This window comes from Taeniopygia guttata, chromosome 14, assembly GCF_048771995.1.
Source record: "Taeniopygia guttata chromosome 14, bTaeGut7.mat, whole genome shotgun sequence".
In the NCBI taxonomy this organism is placed as follows: Eukaryota; Metazoa; Chordata; class Aves; order Passeriformes; family Estrildidae; genus Taeniopygia; species Taeniopygia guttata.
This window is the reverse complement of record NC_133039.1, coordinates 3790369-3813345: the sequence shown is the minus strand read 5'-3', so window position 1 is coordinate 3813345 and position 22977 is coordinate 3790369. Positions and strand designations below refer to the sequence as shown.

The 22977-nt window shown below is 46.9% G+C and overlaps 1 protein-coding gene and 1 long non-coding RNA gene across 6 annotated transcripts; one reads left to right on the top strand and one right to left on the bottom strand.

The window, feature by feature from the left end:
* Positions 1-829: 829 nt before the first annotated feature.
* On the bottom strand, positions 830-10948 carry CHST12 (carbohydrate sulfotransferase 12). Of its 4 annotated transcripts, none has more exons than XM_072935595.1 (2): positions 10068-10948; positions 830-2587 (listed from the first exon to the last, which is right to left on the bottom strand). In XM_072935595.1, exon 2 carries the CDS (start codon positions 2491-2493, stop codon positions 1243-1245), a length of 1251 nt encoding a protein of 416 aa, XP_072791696.1. In that variant the 5' UTR covers positions 2494-2587; positions 10068-10948; the 3' UTR covers positions 830-1242. The 4 variants fall into 4 exon arrangements, with proteins under 4 accessions (XP_072791696.1, XP_002195502.1, XP_030140585.1 ...); XM_002195466.7 differs by lacking the exon at positions 10068-10948 and adding an exon at positions 7909-8042; XM_030284725.4 differs by lacking the exon at positions 10068-10948 and adding an exon at positions 7772-7923.
* On the top strand, positions 8014-12682 carry LOC115497252 (uncharacterized). Of its 2 annotated transcripts, XR_003962821.4 has the most exons (3): positions 8054-8164; positions 9599-9648; positions 12158-12682. It is a non-coding gene; the product is annotated as an uncharacterized lncRNA (long non-coding RNA). The 2 variants fall into 2 exon arrangements; XR_003962822.4 differs by lacking the exon at positions 9599-9648 and having other exon boundaries at positions 8014-8164; positions 12161-12682.
* Positions 12683-22977: the final 10295 nt, after the last annotated feature.

The following is a 22977-nucleotide window of genomic DNA, read 5'->3' as shown; positions in this document are numbered from 1 at the left end:
TGCTCTCAGCACAGTGGGAACCATCACTCCTGCAGCAGGTCCCAGCAAAGCAGATGATCAAATCTGCATCAGCCGTTTGGAATAAGCAGAAAGGCAGTGGATGAGGATCTGGTGGCACGAGCAGTAGCTGGAATGCTGAAAACAGAAAAATTTTGACTTGACCTTGACATCTGCTTATTGAAAGAAACCTTCTGGATCTTCTTCTCCCCAGGATAAGCATCTGCATCCCTACCATGCTCCTCTAAAGTGTGCACAGGGATGATGAGGACACAGCATAGATCTCAAGGGACTTGCACTGCATGCAGCAGTGGCCAGGACATGGAGCAGCACACCAGGGCCTGGCCAGCTCAGCCATCCAGGAGCACTCTGCCCATCCTGGCTGGCCACAACCCCCAAGAACATCACCACCCTCCTGGAAAGGGACAGGTCATGGGAATGCTCCACACTAGCAATGTACAGGGGCTGAACCTCAGCTCTGTGAACAGCAGAGTCCCACAGTACTTTGCCAAAAGGTCAGGCAGTGCAGAGGTGCTGTGTTAGCAACCTGCATGCCCCAAAACACCCCACAGGACCTCTTGTCACTGCTCCCAATGCCATTTCCTTCCTGTGACCCTGGTGTCACACTCCACACCTGTGAGTACTGTGAGTCAGAGTCCTTCCAGGTGTTCTTCCAGGCCTGTTTGGCAAAGTCAGGCACTCACCCATCTCACTGCCTTTTGAAATGACCACCAGCACCACCAACATCCCAACCCCCAGAGAGATCCAAGTGCTCTGCAAACCTTGGACCTCTGAAACAGCAGACTTGAGACAACACACAGAGGCAGGTACATAATTTCTTGGGGTTTTCTTTGACTTTTTTTATTCCTTCCCTTCCTTTGCCATGACACACGCTTTGTTTTAAATATCTTAAATATATTAATTTTTAAAAAGTATTAATAAAAAGCTACTGAAGGACATGATTGGCAGAGTGACCGAGGGCAGCAACCCATTGCAAAGTATGGGGACATTTTAAAAAACAGAAAACAAATTATAACCCCAAAAATGGCATTTTTTGCATATGCACAGCTGGCTGTAATACCCTGGACTCTGGCATTATTGTAAAAATGGAAGGGGAAGCAGTAGAAAAAATATATTCCATTGTACCAACTTGCATTGGGAAGGGAGTTAAGAGCAAAAATGAGGAGGATTTAAACATTTTTGGTATTTCAGATGTTCCCTCCCACACCCAGTGCCCAATCACTTTCAGTCTTTAAGCAAGTTTTCTGGTTTGGGGTAGCCAAAGAGTACAAAATCTGCTTCATAAAGCTTGTAGAGCTGCTGCCTCCAAGCCAGTGGGATTTTGGCAAACCAGTTATCTTCCCAGCTGCTGGCAGTCCTGTTCCGATAGCTGGGTGGGAAGCGAAGCAGCCTGTCCACTTTGAGGAGCTGCAATAAATAAGCAGCATCCTCATCCAGCGTCTCCAGCTTCCCGATGAAATCATAGTCTATCTGGCACGGGTGGCACAGACGGTAAACCTGCCTCCAGTGCTCATTGAAGGGGGCCATCTTCTCTGTCCTGGGATCCAGTAAGTACTGGATGAAGTCAGAAAAGGAGACTTTGAGGCCTGCCCCGAAGGCCTCGCTAACAGAAGTGGGAAGGTTGGTGTGGTTGGAGTAGAGCTTTAGCATGGGGATGGCGAAACGCCGGTAGAAGTCCTCGTTCTCCAGCTCGAATTTGCTGCGAAAAGCGGAGATGAGGCGGACAAAGGGGTCTCGTACAAAGAGGAACTTGGTGTATTTCTTCAGCTTGATCTTCATCAGGTGCCGGGAGAACTTCCCGTAGCGGCGCCAGAATTTGTTGAAGGTCAGGTGGGTGCTGGTGTTGTGGACGTGTTCCCGGGGGATGTCCAGAGGGTTCCGGTAGGGAACCCCCTGGTCCAGCAGGCTCTCACTGAGCACGATCATCACACGCTTCCAGTTGGTGCAGGCCACCTTGGGCACGTAGCAGTAGATGACACCGTGGCGGTCATCCACGATCAGGTGGTTGAGCTCGTAGTTTGGAATGTCATCGAAGGAGCGCTCCTTGGTGGGGAAGGTGAAGCTGGAATTGGCACAAAACTCTCGCAATGTTCTCTGCCTTTCTACCTGCAGCTTCTCTTGGTCCAAGCTGTTCCTGTCCTTGTGCGTAGACCAGTCATAGCCCCGCACGTTCTCCTCCAAGTTACTCACCACAGGCTTGTTGGAGCCCTGGACGAGGAGCTGCTCTGTCTTTCTGGGGACAGAGGTGTTCTGTTTCAGGCTCGAGCTCAGCAGCTTTGCCAAAAATTCATCTACATCTGGCAAGGCTTCCCAGTCCTCACCTGCTGTGATGGCTCCTGGGGAGCGGGGTCTGGAGAAGGATGTGTGCAGGTAGAAGTGAGCCGTCCCCACGTTGTCCCAGTACACAATAATCAGGAGGATCATGAAGACGGAGACCAGCACCACAGACAGACGGAGGAGCCGTGCTTTGGTCATCCTGACACTACTGTGGTAGCTGGCTTTCACCTGGACTCACCTCTGGCTTGCAGAGTGAGGCTTGGGATCCAGCATGGTGCTGCAGAGAAGGAGCCTGGAAAGGTATGAGGAAAGAAAAAGTTAATCCTTAAGAAATCCTTCTGGTTTGGAGAGAATGACCTGGCACAGTCAAAGCTTGTCGTGGGGCTGACCATCCCCACTTCCACATGGGGAGAACTGTGAGAGTCAGAGCTATCCATAGAGACTCTGTGGAAAAGAGCTGGCTGGCCAAAAGCAGACATAATGTGCTGCAATTCTATCAGTTTCATAGCAGTCATGGGTTTTTATCAATATCAAGTTTCTGGAAGCAAATTATTTCAAGAGAAGTTCTGTTTAAATTTTAAAAATTTAGTAAAATATAATGATTTCAGTCCTAGAGCTTACAGAGGCAAGTTTGAGAGTTTTAAAATATGCAACCATAGACAGAAAGTGTGCAGAGTAAATTACCTTTCAGACCTCCTTGATTTTTACACTATCTAACACAGAAGTAGGAAGCCTCCATCCATGATTTCAGCTTTTGGTATCACACTGTGGTCTCATCTCTGCATGAAGGTGCTCTGTGCTGCAAACAAATTCCTTATTTGAGTTATGAATACAGGGCTGAAGGCGCCACTGCCTCGGCAGCTAAAGCAAATCCCTGCTGAGAGAACATCACTGACCTGAAGACACCATCTTATCTACTCTGTGTGGAGGCACCTTGTAGATGTTATTTCCATGACCTCTCTTGGTAGCTATTTCATTTTGCCAGGGACAAAGATTACACAAACAGTTCTCCTACTGTTCTCTAACCCCGCAAAGGGATACAGTCCTGATAAGAGCCACGCATCAATAAAAATCTAAAGGACAGATTACCTTTAACTGAATGATTTTGGAGATTAAGGATGCTCTGGTAAATCCGTGTTTGTGCCCAGACACTGTTGAGTCAAAACCTCTTTTCCTGCTTTGATGTAATTTATATTTCTATCACACTCAACACTAACAACCCTTGATCACCAAAGACAGGTGAGAAATCACTGTTAAAGAAGCAGCTCAGATAATCTGTTCTGAGGGGTGCAGCAGGTTTGAGTTTTTTGCTTCAACCAGCCCCATCTTTTCACTGCTGTCTGCTTTCCATGACTCCCAGCCCCTTTCTTCCCACAGGATCCTCAGGGAACACCCATCTCCCCAGCCTGCTGCATGTTTTCTGGTCCAAGGCTCCGTGCAGAGGCAGGCTGGCAAACCAGCCTTGAGCTCTCCCCGAGCCAGCAAAGAGCCAGTGCCTACAGCCAGGGAAGAACAAAACAGCAAACTGAGGAGCTACAGTGTTCTCCACCCCTCCAAGCATAGTCCAGGCTCTGATTATAAACACAGAGCAGCACCTACAGATAAAAAACAAGAGCTGTCCTTTCCACAGACATCCAAAATATTTCCAATGACTTCAGAATAAACGCTGTAAACACCAGCTTTGAAAACAAAGCCACTTCAGGGCAAGCTGCCCTGAAAAGTTTTGTTAAAATGAAGGCTGGGTGTCTCTTCTTCCCAAAACACAGAGGTTGCTCCCCAGCCAGTTCACACCACCCTTAAACAGCATCAACCCCACCCTACACAGAGATGCAGAAGAACTCGAGTCCAGATATGCGGAAGTGCTGAGCTCTGTCATTCCCAGGGAAAAGGTGCTCAGTACCTCTGAAGTTCACTGCAGCCTTGCAGTGAATGACTTAGGAAAAAGTCCCCTGCATGGTTGTGCTTGTGTCTCAGGGGTGATGGGTTTTAACGACTAAAGTCCAGGTTTCAAACATTAGACAGGAATTTAGTAACAAAGAGGAACAATACCAGATACAGTCACATGTCAAAGTATTAGGTCAGCTTGTCCCAAAACACAAAACACATATCTGTAGGCTTTTGGTTTCTCCACCCTGGTGTATTTATTTACTATTTGGAAGTAGGGACAGACAGAAATTCAGCAAAGCTGTAGCCTAACACAGGCACCAAAAAGTGCCCTCTCCTGAAGCCAGGCTCTTATTCTGCCTGCAAAGGGGAGCTGGAGGAACTGCAGACATAACATTTTACACTCTGCAGAGCAAGAAGCAGGTATTACTCAGCAGTAATTCTCCTTGTTTAGCTAGTCAAGATTGAGGATGGAGCAGATCTGAGAAAAAACACCCAGAGAGATCAGCAGAGAGCTAAAGAAGGGGCAAATTACATATGTGCGTCAGCACTTCAGACCAAGCATCCGAGTCCAGCAGCAGAAGATAATGGAGGGACACTGCCAAGCCTCCTGCTTGGCACACTCCTGGGTTTGAGTTTTGCCCAAGTCTATTCTTGCTTTTGATCCTGTTTAGCTGCTCAGGGCAGGGACTGCTTCCTATTCTGGATGAATAGGGTGCCCACTGCGCACAGAATCCCAGCACGCTGCGCTTCCAGCTCTGCTTGAGACCTCTGGGCTGGCTGGAATGCAGCAAGCCTGGAAAGCTGCACGGAGCATCCTTTCCTGCTGTCCCCATACCCAGCAGCTCCCAGAGCCCCGGGCAGCACTGCAGCCTCCCAGCATTCCTGCAATGCTGTCCCAGCCAGGCGTGGACAGATCACCCTCCTGGCAGCAGCCGCAGGGGCAAACTGGACACTGCGTGTGGCACTCACATTCCTGGGGCAAATGGAAAGAGGGATCTTCACCAAAGCCACCCCACAGTGCAGCTTCACCAAGTGCACCCCAAGGGCTCCAGCCTGCTTTCCAGGACACGGCACGCAGGCCTGCCAGAGAGTTTGGCTTTTCCAAGACACACACAGCAGTGAGCAGCATAGAATCAGAAAGACTCCACTGCTATTAACTCTACCAGTGCCAGAGAGGAACCCTGGAAAAGAGCAGTAAGACAGCTTAAATCCCCCTCAGAAGGAAAATGCTGCAGAAAACAAGAGTTGCTCTATGATTATGACCCATCCCCTTCCTGAGCGCTTCATAAAGGATGCCAGACTGAAAGCACAAATTAGAGCTCTCTGTGCACATTAGAGGGAACGTGCCTCTGTCCTCCCCTTGCCAGAATCAAAAGGAAAAGCTTCCAGAAAGAGCCAAGAATTTACATTCAAGTTCAACCCAAAGTCACCAGCCAACAGGAACGTGCACCAGGATCTACACAAAGCTGCCTCTGTGACACGGTGCTGGCAAACTGGAAAATGGACCAAGTGCTATAATCATCCCACAGAGTCCCCTGGGCAGCCATCCTGTGACCATCTCCAACCTGAACCTGGCCCGGGTGTGAACCAAGAACTTTTCTCCCCATGCCAGGCCTGAGAAAGACCTGGTCTGAGGTCACTCGTGCCATGACAGGTCAAAACCCCTGCTGTGTCAAACAAGCACCTCTCAAACTCATTTAACACCAGAAAGGATGTGTCCCCAACACTCTTCTTGCAACAGTTATTGCACATGCAACTCCTCGGGGGTTTGGAAACTTTATTTCAACTTCACAGCCCAATTGTAACTGTTTATCCTCAGGACAGATAAGAGCTGAAGTAATTTGTGTCTCTTTATCCCTCTCCTCTTGGCTTTATATGACAACTACATTCTCTTCCACCCTCTCTGCAAAAGGAAGTCCAGCTCACTTACAGGAGCAGTAAGGCCCACAGAAAATAAAGCAGCTTACAGAAAGCATGTGCCAGATACAGGGGACAATAAACCCTCTCTATGAAGAGCAGAGGCTTTGAAAGAAATGTCCCTCCAAAGGCTTGGGTGCTGATCCCCTCTCTTCTTGCTTTGAGTTTCCCCAGCACTAGGCACCACCTCAACTCCTCCAGTGCCCATTTGATCTAACATGAGAAGATACAGGCTTTCAGGTAGCTTACTTGGATTTTGCCTGCTTAGGAAGACAGAAAGAAGTAGAGTAAGAACTTTTAAAAACACAAAACCCCGACCAAATTCAAATGGATACTTTCCTCGGGGCATTTCACCAGGGATCACTGGACCCATGCAGCCTTCTATACTTCTATATCATGGTACACATCAGTTATGCTTAGGGAATCAGCAACCTCTAGAAAAGTGGAACCTAATTTAATCTCCTAAAGGTGCAGGAGAACGAGCTCCCACCAGTGAAAACAGACTGTACCAATAAACAAATTTCATGCACTTGGCTATCACTCAACACATTTTTTCTGCCCAGCCTCCCAAAAGTCTTGCACCCTTTGCAGAGCAAGGAAGTTTTAACCCATCAAATGACACCAATACTTACATTAGTATAAATGTACACCATAAGCAAAAACTGAGCTGCTTTGCATGTTGCACCAGAACTTAGCCCATATATGTTACAGACCATATGTGTTAGAGACCAGCAGAAGAACATCCTAATCTACAGTTTGCCAGCACCTTGTCCGCCACTGCTGCCACAAAGCCTGGTTTGTACAGGCTTGGCAGCACTTGCCACCTCTTTTGTAATAACGATACTTGGAAGTTGTCACAATTTCCTAAATTTCAGGAGGAAACTCCCGAGACGCAGGACGTACTGTTCACCCATTAGTTTTATCACAAACTTCCAGCACACGACCCCATCCCTGGCTTCACAATTGCAGGAAGCGCCTCCGCAGCCCCGGTGCTGCAGCCTGGGCCAGCAGCACCGGAGACATTTGCTGTGTGTCAGCCCTGACAGCCGTGCTGGCTGTAGAAACACCCGGTTCCGGCAGTTTTCAGGCTGGGCTCTGCGGTGAAGTTTTGCACGTGGAGTTCGGGCTGGAAGAGGAGCGTTCGGGCCGGATCCCCGCGGAGCGGCGCTGGCAGCCGGGCGGTGCCGCGGGCGGCGGCTGCATCATCCCGGCATCGCTCCGCTCTTCCCCCGGGCGCTGCCAAGCCCGGCAGGGCTGCGGAGCACCCGGCAGGGCTGCACCAGCCTCAGGCCCAGCACCGGCGCTGGAGGGAGTCACTGAATCGCTAAGGTTGGAAAAGACCTCCAGGATGGAGTTCCACCATCATAACCTAACGCTGTCAAACCGTGAGCCCAAGTGACACATCCACATCTACCTCCAGGGACGGTCACACCACCACCTCGTCCCGCTTGAGGCTGTTTCCTCTTCTTCTATCTTTTGCTACTTGGGAGAAAAGACCGACATCCACCTGTCCACAGCCTCCTTCCAGGTGGCCGTAGAGAGCGATGTGCTGCCCCCGGTCCTCCTTTAACCCAGGCTAAACCCTCCCGTATTCTGGGAAGCATCCAGCCGGGAAGGTGCGAGGAGGGGAGCTGCCCGCAGAGCCCCCCGTCCCGCCGGAGCCGAGCCCTACCTGGCACCGGAGAGAGCGGAGGAACAGGCGGGGGGCACGCCGCGCTGATAACCGGGAGCTGGTCCGACCCCGGGGCGGCACCACCTCAGCGAGCCCCGCCCGGACAACCCCCGAGCCCTGCGCGGAGCCGCGCTCACCTCCCGCCCGGGCAGCGCAGCCTTCGCCTTCCTCCCCTTCTCCTTCCTCCTCCTCCTCCTCCTCCTCCTCCTCCCGCCGCGCTCCCGGCGCCGCCTCTCGCGAGACGCCGCGCGCGGGGGTCCCCGCGGGGCCGCGCAGGCGCCGCTCCGCCCGCCAGGGGCGGCCCCGGCCGCGCGCCGCCCTCGCCTGAGGGAGCGCTGAGGGGCGGCGGCGGTGAGGGGTACTCACACCCTGCCAGCGTGAGGGGAAACCGCCGTAAGTAAAACACAACATCCACCTCAGCGTGCCGAACAGCTGCTTGCCATGCAGCAGGGCAGAGCACTGGAATAGGGGGCAGAGAGGGTGCGGATCTCCCTCTCTGGAGATATCCCACACCCGCTTTAGGTGACTCCTCCACGGCAGGGAGTTCGACTAGGTGATCTTCAGAGATCCCTCCCAACGCTGAAAATTCTGTGATTTTGTAAAAATTTAACGTAAAACCCGCTTTTAAATAAATCACAGGTTACCACACCGTAACGCTGTGTGGGTGTTTAATGTCACTGAAGCTTGGGTGGCCAGCAGTCATGATAAGGAGCAAAATCAAAATAACTTGTGGGATTCCTTAAAATCAGAAGGTTTTGGGCAAGTTACGATAGACGAGCCTCAGAGACAGCAAGATGGTGATTAGAGCTAAACAGTAGCTATAAGATTTGTCAGCAGAAAAATTATACAAGAAGTAGAAAGAAAAGACAAAGAACAATAGTCTGTGTATTAACGCTTAGGTAGAATAACTCCCTAAGTTGCAGAAAAGTATATCTGGTGAGATATTAAGAAGTTCTAAGCTTAATAATAGAGCTCTGTACATTGTATCTTAAGGTTTACAAGCAAGTATTGTATTCAAAATAAGCAAGCATTGTTTTAACCAAAGGTACGTGTATTCATAGTGATTAGATAGAACTACTAACAATATGCTTTTGCTTTGTGTGATTGGTCAAAAAGCTTTTAAAGTAAGTTGTAACATTAAGTTCTTGGTCTGCTGCCTGAGATGTAAACTGCTAGCATCTTCCCATTGTCATAACCATGTAATAAAACTAATGCTAAAAAGTAAACAGCTCGAGACATATTCCACAGTAGTCCCATCTCGTTTGTGATTTGTACATAGCCCCCAGCCAGCGATATAACTAAACACAGAAAGGCTAAAAAATGCTGCTGAAAAATCCCAGCGCAGTTTAAGCTCCTTTTGCTTCTCTAGTTGTTTGTGATTGGTAAGAATCAAATAAAAAAACCACTAGCCCAGCACTGAAAAGTTCCACTTCGCACAAGACACAGGCTGCAGCCTCACATCCAGCAATAATCAAACATACAAGTGATAATTTACAGATCCCACCTCCAATATTTCGAGCCCCAGATTTTGCATAAATTAACAGACTTTAAACGTCGATTTTACAAACAGGGAAGTTTGCACATCACGTGGCTCTGTACTCTTCACAACAGTCATGGAAAATTACCAAGTTCTTTTCCTTCTTCCTATCAAACTTTCCCTTCAGAGATGCAGCCTCAGACTGAGGCACTCGGCTCAATTCAGCTCACTTGAAATGGCACCAAACACCGCAACTTTTTTATGGTGATTCAGCTCAAAGGTATTTAGCAGAGATGTATATGCTTGAAAAGCTTCATTTTCCCTCATTTTTGGTCCCTCACTGTTTGCAGGTCACGTGAAGTCTTGTAAATCAATCCTGGCTCAGGACTTGCTGGCACAGGTTTGTCTTACACACACTCTGTGCTTATTTTATCTTTATTTTTATCTTTATTTCTTTGTTTATCTCGAAGAGTCAGCTCTGGAGACAAGTGTTCCTGACCTTCCACTTCCCTGTCACAGTTTTTCCCGTTGCTTTCTGTTTCACAAGGAAAATTGGCTGCTTGCTACACCTGCTCACACCCTTGCATTGATTGCATCCCCATTTCAGGGACTTAAGGCATTTATAGAGACAAGTAGTTAAGCTTCCTCATCCCTGGAGTGAATTATCCCTCATCTTCCTGACAGCAAAGCAAGAGGCATAGAGAAATAGGAGTGTGTACCATGTCACCCAGTGAGAAACAGCACACAGGAGAATCCTTTGCAAGTGCCGCAGCTGTAAAATAGATTCTTCGTCCATTTGAAAAAAATGCCCAAACCTACCTGAGACTGTCACCTTAGAGGAGGGAAGCCACTTCTGCTTGAGGCAGTTATCAGAATTTTATTTGCAGCATATTTTTAAAGCCCCTTAATGGAAAAGGCTGTCAGCTGAAGATGTTTGTTCCAAAAGAAAAACACACTCCCACAGTTTACCTCCAGTCATTCTTATCAGGGTCTTCACCTATCACCACTGCTGCCTCCCTGTCTGCAGTCAGATCTGAAATGCTCTGTAGATAGAAGAGAGCTTAGAGCAATCCCTGGCTGCTCTCACAGCCAAACATCTGCTCACCCAAACTGCATTCCAGACGTGCAGTACACCTCCCAGCTTCACAGCAACACACAGGGAAGGAACAGGGAAACTATTTCTCAGGCATTTACATTTGGTTTTAATAGTCAGGGAGCCTTTTGGATGCATGGGTAGCATCCACACTTTTGCCCTGGGAAAAGAATGTGGCTTGGGCTCCACGCTGACATCTTCTGGGAGACAGACACTGCTGGGAAAATGAGGTTTTCCTTTTCTCTCAGACTCTGTTAACACCCTACTTGTTTGAGACTGAAGCTAACAGCTAGAGCAGGCAGGACAGAGCAAAGACTTGAAGTAGGGATATGGATATATAGATATAGAACAGGAAATCTATGGTGTATAAGCTTCCTCTCCTTGCTCACCTTCCCTCTGCTCTTCAGCAGCATGACACAGAATCTTAAATACATTTTAAGGCACACTTCTGAATCTGTTTCTTCAACTTCCAGCAATCTTGACATTGCAATCCTTTGGGGCCAAAGAGAGTCCTGTTTACAGGTGATTTCTGTTCAGTCCTGGACTGGCTCCCCAGACAGGCGACTGACTGCCTGTGGCTTTTGCCGACTGCTGGCACCATCTGCAGGCCCTGCAAGAGAGGGAAGAGGAGGAACTCAGCCAAATTTCTCACACCTTGATTTGAGTCTCTTTGCCAGTCAAAATGGGGAAGAGACAGATTGCTACAGGCTGTGAGGGATGAGTTTGGCAAAAGCCAAGGATCTGCACAACGCTGCCTCAGGAAGATCCCAAGGTGACACCTTCAGTGGAAGCAGTATGTTGGCATGTGGCTAACTCAGATAAAATTCTGTGCTTCACATATGTTCATAACTGGGGTTATGAACACCTCTGAAAATGTTATTTTCTCTTCCTAAGAGGTTATTTTTGGCTAAAGGGAGATGGAGTGTAACTCCTCCTGGAACATTGCCCATGTCATCTGTTGCAAAGAAAAAAGGCTTAAAACTTGGCTATAAAACCTCTACCCATGTGACTGCTTTCACAACTGGACCATTTGTGTTGCATTTACAGCTCTTTTAGTTCAGACTGCACCAGAGCAAGTGCTGAAGAGTTCCTCCTGTGCCAGCCAATCTGATATTTCATGCACTCACATGTTTCTGTAGATCCTGTCCTTTGATGTGATCAGCATTGCTGTGCTGGGTGGTGCTTGCAGGAGCGTTGCCTTTTGGCAGTACCTTGAGTGGAGTCCCCTCCGTTGGAAGCAGGGAGAGCTTTGTTATAAAAAGTGGAAACAGAGCACAGTTTCAAAGTATTTTGCAATGTAGGAGTTGCTAATAACTAGCCAAAATAAATTAGAGAATTGTAAATCAAAAGTTAACCATTTTTTAGTAAAAAAAAAAAAAAAAACCTAAGAAAAACTTATGAGAATCAGCAAACTCCCCTTGCCAGAGCTGTGAAGGATTCTGGCAATGTTTCAATAGGATTGGGGTGTCCGGTTCCCCATAACTCCTCCTGGTATTGTGTGCCTGCACAAAGCAAAACAACTGAAGCTGGCAGATGGTCAGTGCAGCCTATCACTGGTGTCCTTGCTGAGGCTTAGCTTGGACATGAAACAAAGGCTAAACTGAGATCAACAGCGTGCTGCACATGAACCCAGCTGAACATTAATGCTTCCCCATAGGTTACAGAGGCATAGCTGAGGCAGTTGTCTGCAAAACATATGCTTTCTTACCCATCAAAAGCTACTTAGACCATGTAAAAATATTATTGTCTGACTGATAGTTCTGATCATTAGCATTTATCCTGACTTATTTCTCACATGACAATCCATCTTCTCCAGCAGAGCTGATGCAGGATGTCCCCATCTGTCAGATGTGATGTCAGGCGCGGAGAAATCTCTTTGACCCCTACCTGAATGATTGCTGACAAGAGCCCAGACCTTTGTGGCAATGGATCTGCTGCTTGCAGCTTTGGATGGATGGAAGAGGCTGGCTTGGCACAGGTGGCTCTCACAGACTTTGTCTGTACTGGGGCTTGAGGGAGTCCAGGGCTTATCTTTCAAGATCTGAAAAATATCAAGATGAGTTAAACCCCTGGTGTTGTCTCTGACCTCTGACTGTTGTCCACATTGCACCAAAAAAGTTCCCTGCCCTTCCCACCTGACCAGCTCAGCTTGCTCTTTAGGAGGTCAGGGGTGTTATAGAAGGATAAAGATATTTAACTTATTTCCTCATGCAGTTTGTACTATATTTCTCTTACTCTGTTTAAAAACCACCTGCTACCCTGGATCTATGCCTTCTGCTCAGCTCATCCCTTTTAGAAAAAACCCACTAAGATAATAAATTTGTGTTCCCACCCTGTGAAAGTTTGTTTCTTTGGTTCTTTGGCAATTTCCTCCAAAGTCTCTGGACTCAGTAGAAAATAGCGAAGTCTACAAGAGGCTTTTTCCCATGGAAAACCTCACATACACTAGGTTTAGCTGCCCTGCATGTTCCACCATCACAAGAGCAGGATGCTTTCCACAACAAATGTGCCTTGAATTCAGTTCCTGCTGTACTGACCTGCTGAACTGAGCTTTCTGGCAAACCAGAGAAAGTTGGTTTGAGATGGGTATCCAGAGACCACACTTCCTACAGAATGTCATTTTAGATGATCTGTAACTGCCACTGTGAACAGACTATGCCAAGAGGTTAACAGATGAAAGCACAGACCCCTTATCGACAGGCAGAGATGGAACATGTCTAGCTGAGAGCTGTCAAGCTGTGGGGAAAGCAAGAAAGCTGGTAAACATGGTGATAAAGAACACAGCAAGGAATACTCCAAATTCATTTTTGTCCCCTCATCCTCACTATCTTGGCTACTTTATTTGGTTTTAAAGCTTGGCAACAGAAGCAAATTAAAACATTCCCCATAGCCCTCTCTACAGAGAAGGCTCCTGTTAAACCAGAGCTGATTTGAAAGAGCTATATACCAGGAAATTTTTTAAGGTATTTCAGTTTCTAGAGGTCCTTGCAGTTTGGTGTCTCCCAGCTTTGTGGACTTACCTGGGAGGTGCCAGGTCCCCATGCCCTAGACAATAAGTCTAATAATAAGAAGACTTAGAGTACTTGTCTGACACAAGGGTGATGGAGGGAATGTCAAATTTCACCCTCCAGGGAATATCATTCATGTTCCCAGGCACACCCTTTCTGATCTCATCTTTATTAGGATCCAGATGCTGACTGACATCCAGAGAAGGGCTTTTGTGGGGCTGCAGGAAGAGGGAAGAATGAGATCCTCAGCAGATTTTTCTCACTGTAAAGCCCCTTCTCTAGCCCAGGCTCTCAGTCAGTGTTACAAAGACACTCTTGATAACTCATGTGCTTTTACAGAGTTCCAGCCACCTGCTATTTGCTCCCCTCCTGTAGAGGGTCACCCAGAGCAGTTTAATTTCTCATGTAACTAGCACTAAGGGTAACTCAAGGTGAAACTTGACTCTGTGTCCTGGAAAAAAAGGACAATCTAGACAATCATAATAAACAGGAGATGTTGCTGCTTGGACTCCCTGCTGAAGACTGGCAATTTCCTAGCAGCCCTTACTGTCTCAAAACACACAGGTTTTCCTAAGACAAAGCAGTCAGCAGCATCTTTCATTGCTGGTGGAAAAGATCTAAAGACCTCAGAACAACAGTCCCCTGAGCAAGCAGAGGCCTCTGGCTAAGAGAGTCTCCTTCAGCAGTCACTTGGGGCATTGTGTGTTTGGCCATCTTACCTTTGAGTCACCTTTCTTTTGAGTGGAACTCCAGAGACAACATGTTCATAAAACAAAATCCCTGTGCAGCTCCTGACTGGCACCAGGACCCAGCCAGGCTTTGGGTGTGTGTGATTCCATGGCCATGACACCACAGCATGGGACAGGGTGGATTCTCCAGCACAAGAGGCTGTTCTGCCTTACCCTGGGCATGCTGGACATCACTGAGTGCAGCAGCAGCAGCAGCTCAGCACCCCCTCTCCAGCTCAGAGAGGTGCAGGCAGTGTAGCCTCGCCGGTGTCTCTGGGACAGGAATCACATGAACCTCTGAGCTGTGCTGCTGCATCCTGCTCTCAAGCACCCACCAGGCTGCCAGACTGGCAGCCCTGAGGGCACCTTGCCCTCCTCATGCTCAGGGCCCCCATCCTGTGCTGTTCTGCCAGCAGCATGTTGATCTCTTCTCTCACTGTAAATCCATGACATCCCTGTCTTCCTCCTCAGTGTTTCCCCCCTTCTCCTCCTTTGATGGCATATCATCCCTGCATGCCCCCTCAGCCTTCTCTGGTTTCCAGCTGCCAGAAAAAAAAAAAAAAAAAAAAAGAAGAAGAAAGGAACTTCTGGGACACAGTGACATAGCTCTAGTGATGCATAGCCCTTCATTGTGTCTGTCCAGCCTCTTCTTCCATGACAACAGCAGAATTAATTAGTCCAGGGTGCTCTGGAGCTGCACAAACCACGCAAAAGAACACAATTACCTTCCTCCCTTTGTGATCTTTCCATGGAAGAAACACCCCAACACAAATTACTGCCTATTCACAGGTACTTGGTGAATATCTTTGATATCCTCAAGATTTTTTTAACCATAAATGACCAAAATCCTGAACTTCCAGTACCCAAAGGGAGTCTACAAGAAAGATGGAAAGAAATTTTTTACAAGGGCATATAGTGGCAGGACAAGGGGGAACTGACAGAGGCAGGATTAGATTAGATGTTAGGAAGAAATTCCTTACTGGGATGGTGGTGAGGTACTGGTGAGGGTTGCTCAGAGAACCTGTGGATGTCCCATCCCTGGAAGTGTTCAAGGCCAGGCTGGATGGGGCTCAGAGCAACCTGGTCCAGTGGAAGATGTCTCTGCCCATGGTAGGGGTATTGGAATGAGATGATCTTTAAGGTCCCTTCCAACCCAAACCCTTATATCATTCTATAAAATTTACAGAGGCATTACATGGGTGATAGGGAACTGACACCTACTTATAAGTTTATCCAGAAGAAAAGGATGCTGCTGCTTTTCCTGGCATGGAATCATGCCTAGAGACTCTGCATCCAAATGGAAACACTTCACAAAGCAGCAAGTGACTGGACCAGGGAAGAACCAGTCCAGTCTGTGCTTCACTCAAGTTTTTCCCTCAAAACACAAGTTCAGAATTTGGACCAGAAGAGATGAGACATCTCCCATTTATACTTTAGCCTTGAGCCTAAACTCGATGCTCTATGTGCTGGCTGCCTTATGGAACTGTAGCTCCTCCTGGTGAGTTTGGAGGTCCAAGTATACATGATGTTGGAAGCTAAGGAGGTTCTCACTCAGCAGTTGTTGGGAGCTGCCTGCAGGTGTCCACATGCAGCTCACTGTTGGTGTTTTCCATCTCCATCAGGCTGTGACACATCTCCATGTGCTCTCTGAAAACCTCGATCAGCTGTGCCCTCAAGGTGTTCATTTCTTGGCTGCCGTGTGCCTCAGACCCTCAGTGCCTCTCTGCTGCAGCAGAAGACATTTCTGATCTGACATTAGGCCAGCTGAAATTCTGTGATGTCCCCCCAAAAGTACTCTGGGATCAGGCCAGATGTTATAAGACATTCCTTTTTAGGATTCTGCTTCTTTCTGCAGGCTTGTCAAGTTCATCATGTGCTGAAGAAATCTGATGCAGCTTTATGATTGCATTATTAGCAATAACTAGTCCTCATTGCCATGCTTTTGTGAATATAAAGGGGAAACTGCATAGCAGGGAGATCTCTTCTGCCTTTGCACACAACAAAAGTAAAAGGGTATCTGTTTTCTGTGCTTGTTATCTAGAAATAACCTTGGCTGATGGTAGCAGAGGCCTATTATATCTCATGTATTGTCTGTCAGAGAACTTGACTATTTTTATTTCATTTCTTGCCAGATTCACTGACAAAAGGAACGATCCCTGGGGCAGAACAATCAGTGTTTTAAAATCTTCACCCTGCCTGTCTCTCTATTTTTTTTTCTTTTTTTTTAAAATTACATTCAATGGGCCGTAGAGCAGAGCTCGGTGTCCTGACACAGCCTCAGAGCCCGCGGTGATGCAGGCTACAAACTCGGTCACCTCTCTGTGAGAGACAGGGCCCCCCACAGCAAATGCCACCATTTGATCTCAAATATCTTTTCAAGGGCAGGTTTGTGAAATTTAACGCATTTTAAGGCTGAGAAAGACGCTGAGAAGGGCAATACCCAGAGTCACACAGTACATCAGAAAAGAAGCTCATGCAGAGAAACAAGTTCAGCTCCCCCGCCTGCCTCCACTGCCCATTGGAGTGTGCTTCCCACTGTGCTCCTCTACAAGCATTCCTGAGCCACGAGAGACCCACCAAGCACCACCACAGCACCCCCACAGAGCCCCTCTCCCACTCTCTTCCCTCCAGAAACCCCAGAGCTGTTCTAGCTCCTGGTTCTACATTGCAGAACCCCGAGGCTGGGGCTGACTGCACTTTTCTCCTTCTCCTGGTTCTCAGCCCTCTCCCTCAGCCACTTCCCCACATCCATACCTGGCACATCACCCTCTGCTTTTCCATTATTCTACCCTGTTTTTTCACCTTCATATTTCTCTCCTCATCTACAATTCACACAATTTGCTTTCCACTGTTCCCTTAATCTGGATTTCTTCTCTCATTCACAACTCTACACCTGCGCTGCCTGCTCCTGAAGTTTGTTCTTTCTTCATCCACTGCATCTTCCATTTCCACTTGCAAGCTTTTAGTCATAGAATCATAAAATGGTTTTGGGTTGGTTATACTCTCATTTCACACCTGCCATGGGCAAGGACTCCTTCCACTATCCCAGGTTGCTCCCAGCTCTGTCCAGCCTGGCCTTGAACATTTCCAGGGATGGGGCAACCTCAGCTTCTCCGGGCACCCTGTGCCAGGGCCTCACCATCCTCACCAAATCTATAAAGTCTACCTTCTTGGGAATTGTTTGCTCTGGTACCTGTGTCTTGCTGGTTTTTGCTCAATAGGCAGAGATCAAGGTCATTTGAGATTCTTGGAAGGAGGCACTGGCTGGGCTGATGTGTGCAATCGTAACAGTCCTGCTGTTGCCCCCTCAGGAGTCCTGGGGAGATGCAATGTTGATGTGGTTAATGTGGATATGACAGGGTTTTATTGTTCAGGGCCAACCACTGTGGCTGGGTACCCTGCAGTTCATTGAGATTCTGCTGGAGAATCCCAATTAGGACTGAAGGAAGTGCTGGTAAAAGACCATTCATTAGGCCCTCTCTCCATCAACACTAAAATCAATAAGTAATTAACTTGCTACAAAAGAAGAATTTTTGCAAGAAAATCGCAATTTACACAAATGCTCTGGCAGTATCTCAATTCTGCTCACGAAAGGAGCTTGCCTTTCCCTCCATGTCTCCTCCTTCCCACTCTCCTCTAGAAAACACATCTGTCATGAGCAGCAGTGAGAGCTCAGCACCAAGGCTTGAGGCGAGGTTCATAAATGAGCTTGTAAAATATCCATAAAATAACCAGTGTGGCAAAAAGCATGTCTGCAACCTTTCTGATTTCTTAAGGGAGAGACAACTTATGACAGCACACAGTCACTCTCAGTCCTCCTTCCTCCTGCCCCACAAAATTTACTGTCCAATTTCAGCCAAATCTTATGGAAGGAATGAAACCTTCAAAGGTATTAAGTGAATTTAAAAACTCACTGGTCACCTGCAAGCTGAGATGTATGACCCACATCTACAGAACTTCTTTATAAAAGAAATACCTATAAAAGTTCCATCCTTAATCCTCTGAGAGGCAAAATGAACAGATCTTTCCTGTTCCTGTTCAAGACACAGAGAGCAGCAGCAAAGCCCAATTGCTACGTGAGCAAGTTTCCCCAAAAAATGAGGCTTGGCTTCCTATTGATTTTGTCCTTCACCCCATAATTTCCTCCAGTTAGTTCAGTGTCTCACCCCACAGTGACACTGCCTGAGGAGAGAGACAGTGAGTGCCACCCAAAAAAGGGTGACAAGAGGACTGGCAGATGGGCAGACAGGTAGGTTAAGTGGCCACCTAGGTGCTCAGAGCTAGAGCTGTAGTCTATAAATGCTTTCTACAGCTACATTTGTTCTCTCTAAATCAGCCTCCAGCATTGCACAGATGCCCTTAGCACCTCCTCCTTTTTAATGGGAAGATTTGTCTCTACTGAATTCTACCTCAATTAAGTGACTTCTAACATGGCAGCTTCACTGTTACCTTAGCATTTAAGAGAAGTCCACACTTCCCAATGAGAATGGTATTTTAACTCTCCACCCTTGTCCTCACAGTAAGCATTAATTGGCTCTATATTTTTGGTTTTCACAGCTGTGTTTTATTCCTCTGGAGCAGAACAGCTACAGGGACTACTTTACCTGTTGGACAGTATGCAAAAATGGTTGCACTGAAGTCAGAAATGACTCCTTCTGTCAGGCTCTTTATTGTGGACATATATACTTCCTCCTAATTCAATCAAAAAATGCATAAACTCTTGGGTAGGCACAATGGCTGTCCAAATGATCTATACCTAATTACATTCCCTGTGATTTTCTCACTATGTTTTAGAAATTTCCTGGGCTTTGGAAGGATTCACAAGCTGTTTGAATTCTGATACATCATAAGAATGAGCAGAAAAAGCACAGAGGTTTATTGAATTTTCTAAAGGCAGGCAAGATGCAGGAGCCTACTGAAAGAAATATCCTTCAATATCATTATTTTATTGGACTCTGAACATGAAATGCTTTGGGTTTTTTGTATCTGCTGAAGAAAGGAGTAAATTCATTCCCTGACCTTTGTTGAGATGTGCCACTGGGCTTTCAAAAATACAAGGATGAAGCACACAAGGGTGAAGTTTGATGTTAAAGAGAACACAGGTGCCTGAAGTGCTGTGAGAAGCAAGGCTGCAGTCACATCGTGGTGATCACAAAATGCAGGCACAGATTAAATGATCCCCAGTCTGCAAAACACAGCTCAGGGAGGGCACCAGAGCTCCCTTGACGAGCCTGTAAAACCACAGAGCACAGGGGAGAGCTGTGTGATAGCAGAGCCAGCCGTGTGACAGTGACCTCGGGAGACAAAGCTCTTCTCCCTGCCCAGGTGTGTTGCATCTGGGGAGGGCCAGTGGGGGAGGCAGAGGCACAATGAACCCCACACATCTCCCCCACTTCTCTGGCAAAAGGAAAACCCTCACAGCCCTCTCACCTTCAGCACTGTCACCTTTTATCTGGGTGACAAGTGGCCTCTGGGCTGTGCAGCTCTGTTCAACCTGCCAAAACCATTTATCTAAGCAGGGAAAATAATTCTAATGTTAAGCCTTTAAAAAAAAAAAAAAATTAAAGCCTGCTAGTTGAGTTCCTGCATGATCAAAAACCATGTGAAATACAAATGTTTTTCCTCAGGATCTGTTATCTCACAAGATGCCATCTGGGTCTCGGCTTGGACCCCTCAGGACCCCCCTGTGTGATGGGATGAAGTCAGAGGGAGAACCGCTAGGTCTGGGTTTGAGCAAGAGGAATGCTGCGCTACAGCTTTGCCTGGAAAACACTCATACACGCAGGGCTGAGGCTACAGACCGGGTTTTGCAACTGATGTAGCAACTTGTGCAGTTAGAGAGCTGCAAGGTGCTCGGAAGGGCCGTTGAGCAGCAGAACAGCCTCTGGTGTTGGGTAAGAGCAGAGCCTGCAGGGACACAACAGACCCCGGGCAGGCAGACTGGGAGGGAGGGAGGGACAGCACCTCTTACCTCAATTTTCAGCTACGATTCAGACTCAGGAGCTGTGAAATGAAATTGTCAGGTTTCTCAGCAGCAAAATTGCCTGAAGCCTTTTGTGCAGAAGGACTGAGGGAAATATCTGCATTGCTCAAGGACAGAATCTTCTTTCTGTGTCTGGCTTTTATTAAGTAAAAAAGTAAAGGTGAGAAGCAGGTTACAGAATGGTTCTATTTCTTCTCAGTCCTTTAGGACTTATTTCAGTTCATGATTATCACAGTGTGTGGTTACTGTGGAGAATGGGGTTCTTTCTCCCCCACTGAGTGGGCTCACAAGGAGGTGCTCAAGGGAAGGACAGAGAACCTCGTGCCTCCTTCTCCAGAGCAGCCTTAGTGCTCTCTCAGGTGAACAGGTAGTTAGATCAGCAATTAGAGCACAGACCAGCAGAATAACCCTACTGGTGCCCCAGCAGAGAGATGAGTGTCCAGACAGGTGCCCATAAGGTTGAGGAAATTTCAGAACTTTTCTTTTGCATTTCCTGCTAAATTCCAAGTCTCTAACAACTATCTCTTTGATCTGCAAGTTTTCAATTACCAGAATTACTTTGTTGTTGGTGGTTTTTAAATTATTTTATTATCACTGGTCCAGCTCAGGCTTTAAAACCTGAGGCAACACAAGAACAAACTGCAAAGGGAACTCCTGGTTTGTCCTTGGTGGCAGCATTTGCCTGCATAAGGCAGACTGACAAGTAATCATGTGCACAGGCAAGTGTGACAGGCGGGAGCAGAGCCTGGAGGATGAGGTCAGCCCATTTTCTTGAGAAGTTTGTCCTGTAACACTTTCAGGCCCCTTTTACTGAGCTCCTGTAACAGCCAAATTTTGCTCCCACAGTGTATCCATGCATCCAAGAGCCCTCTTTTCCAACGTGGGGCTAATGCCTTGTCTAACTAGCAGTATTCTAAAAGCAGAAATCTTCTTCTGTTTCATGGAGGCATTAAAATATAACAAGCCACAAGCAGAGTCAATTTTGAGTTACAATTAATAAGCAGACAGAAGCATCTCTAAATGAGTTCAGCTGGGAGTAAAAATAGCAGGGAACATGAATGCAAATCAAAACACACCAGGAAATTTAAGTACTTTGACTGCCCAGTCAATTAATTTGCTTCCATAATTACAGTTATTTGCATTATTAAGAGAAAAGCATTCTCATAGACAGAAGTTACTCAGACTAATGCAATGCACATTTCCTTCCCAGATTTCCATTAGAGAAAATAGATCTTAGGGAAGATGATGCAGGTCTGAATAAGCTGCATAAAAATAAAGCTGATATCCTTGTGAGATCAATGGCTGCTTTAAAATAGAAAAAAAAAAAGGTATTTCACAAGTAAGGTGCTAAACAAAAATTGCATTTGTAATCCATAAAGGGGAAAGAGAGATTCATGCTCACTTTGCTTCTGAGGGCTGCTACTGTGTGATTATTGTGTGGAGACAAGATATATTGCAGAATTAGTGTGTGTTCAGGAAAGGTTCAGAGAGAGATCAGCTGAAGCACAATAAAAAATAATGGGATTTACATCGAAAAGGAAGGTAAATAACAAAGGCACGATAAAAAGATGTGAATAGATGTAGCAATGTAGAAGAGGTAAGTGGGAGCCTTCTGCAATTCCTGCCTCTTACAGAGGTGAACAAGAGGTGGAAGATGCTGAACTGGAATAAAAGAAGTGCCACTGCATGGGAAGCTTTAAAGCCTAGAGAGTTTAATGAAGTTTATATAGTTAAAACCAGTTTATTCCCCCATGGTTTGCATGTTTATCTTGACAAATTCTTCCTCCCTCTGTTTCTGTCTCTAACACAGAGCAGGACTCAGACTGACTGACAGGGAATGTGGCAGAGTGAACTCAGCCATGTCATTGCTGCAGCCAGCAGGAACCTTCAGAGGTCTGGGACCTTGGTGCCCACAGTTGTAGAGCTGAGCACAATTACACATTCCCCTGGTGCTCCCAAAACACCGATTAAAGTTATCTGTGACAAAGAAAGGGAATCGCATTTCACTAAGTACCCATTTTGTTTAATCCCAGGTAGCAAATCGTTATGAACCTGTTCAACCAGATCAGAGCAAGTTGGCCCTGATCTGTGCAGGTCCCACAGTGTTCCTCAGGAGCTGGAATTCATCTGGAATTCATCACAGGACCCGAGCAATTAGAAAGTAGCAATTAAGTGCCAGTGCCTCGTGCCACAACTCAATCAGTCAGAAACACTCTGCTCTGCTTGAAACACAGACAGAATTTGACTCCAAGATTTAAAATGCAATGGCACAACCTACTTGTCAGCATTAATAACACGTGTGTTTCAGCCTGTTTAATGCACAGGTGAAGCCCCAGAGGGAATGCTGCTGTGGGGTTAATGGGCTCCCTGAAGCTCTGGCCCTCACTCACTGTGGGTGAGTGGCACAGTCCCAAAGCTGCATCCTGGCAGAGGGTCTGCTTGAAATTCCACCTAAGAACTGCCTTTGGCATCTCAGATATAACAGAGACTTGAAAAATTCCATTTTTACCTTTCCATGGTTGTTTTTGCTCTCATAAAACACAGTGACATCCCCTTTGCAGCTCCTGGCAGAAGAGCTGGTGCTGCTAAAACATTTCATAGTGCACAGGAACAACGCTGTACCCAGTGAGCACTTATCAAAACAGACTTTTTCTACAGCTCCACCAGTCACAAGCAACTAGTTTCTATAGGAAGCAGATTTATCGCCACAATAACAAGCCATGTACCAATTTAATGAGGGTTTCACCAACAGCTCCCAGTCTCAAGCAGTGTAATAGACAATTTTGAGTAGTTCCAGCAGCAGTAAAGGGACATTTCTTCACTGTGAACATCTCAGGGTACCAGGTGAGCTCCCTAGCTTCAGACAGCTTTTAATATTCACAAGGAATAGTTAATTGCAGTTTCATCAGCTCTCTAA

Excerpts from the sequence above, each read along its gene's own strand:
- CHST12 (XM_072935595.1), bottom strand. The coding sequence starts at position 2,493 with ATGACCAAAGCACGGCTCCTCCGTCTGTCTGTGGTGCTGGTCTCCGTC.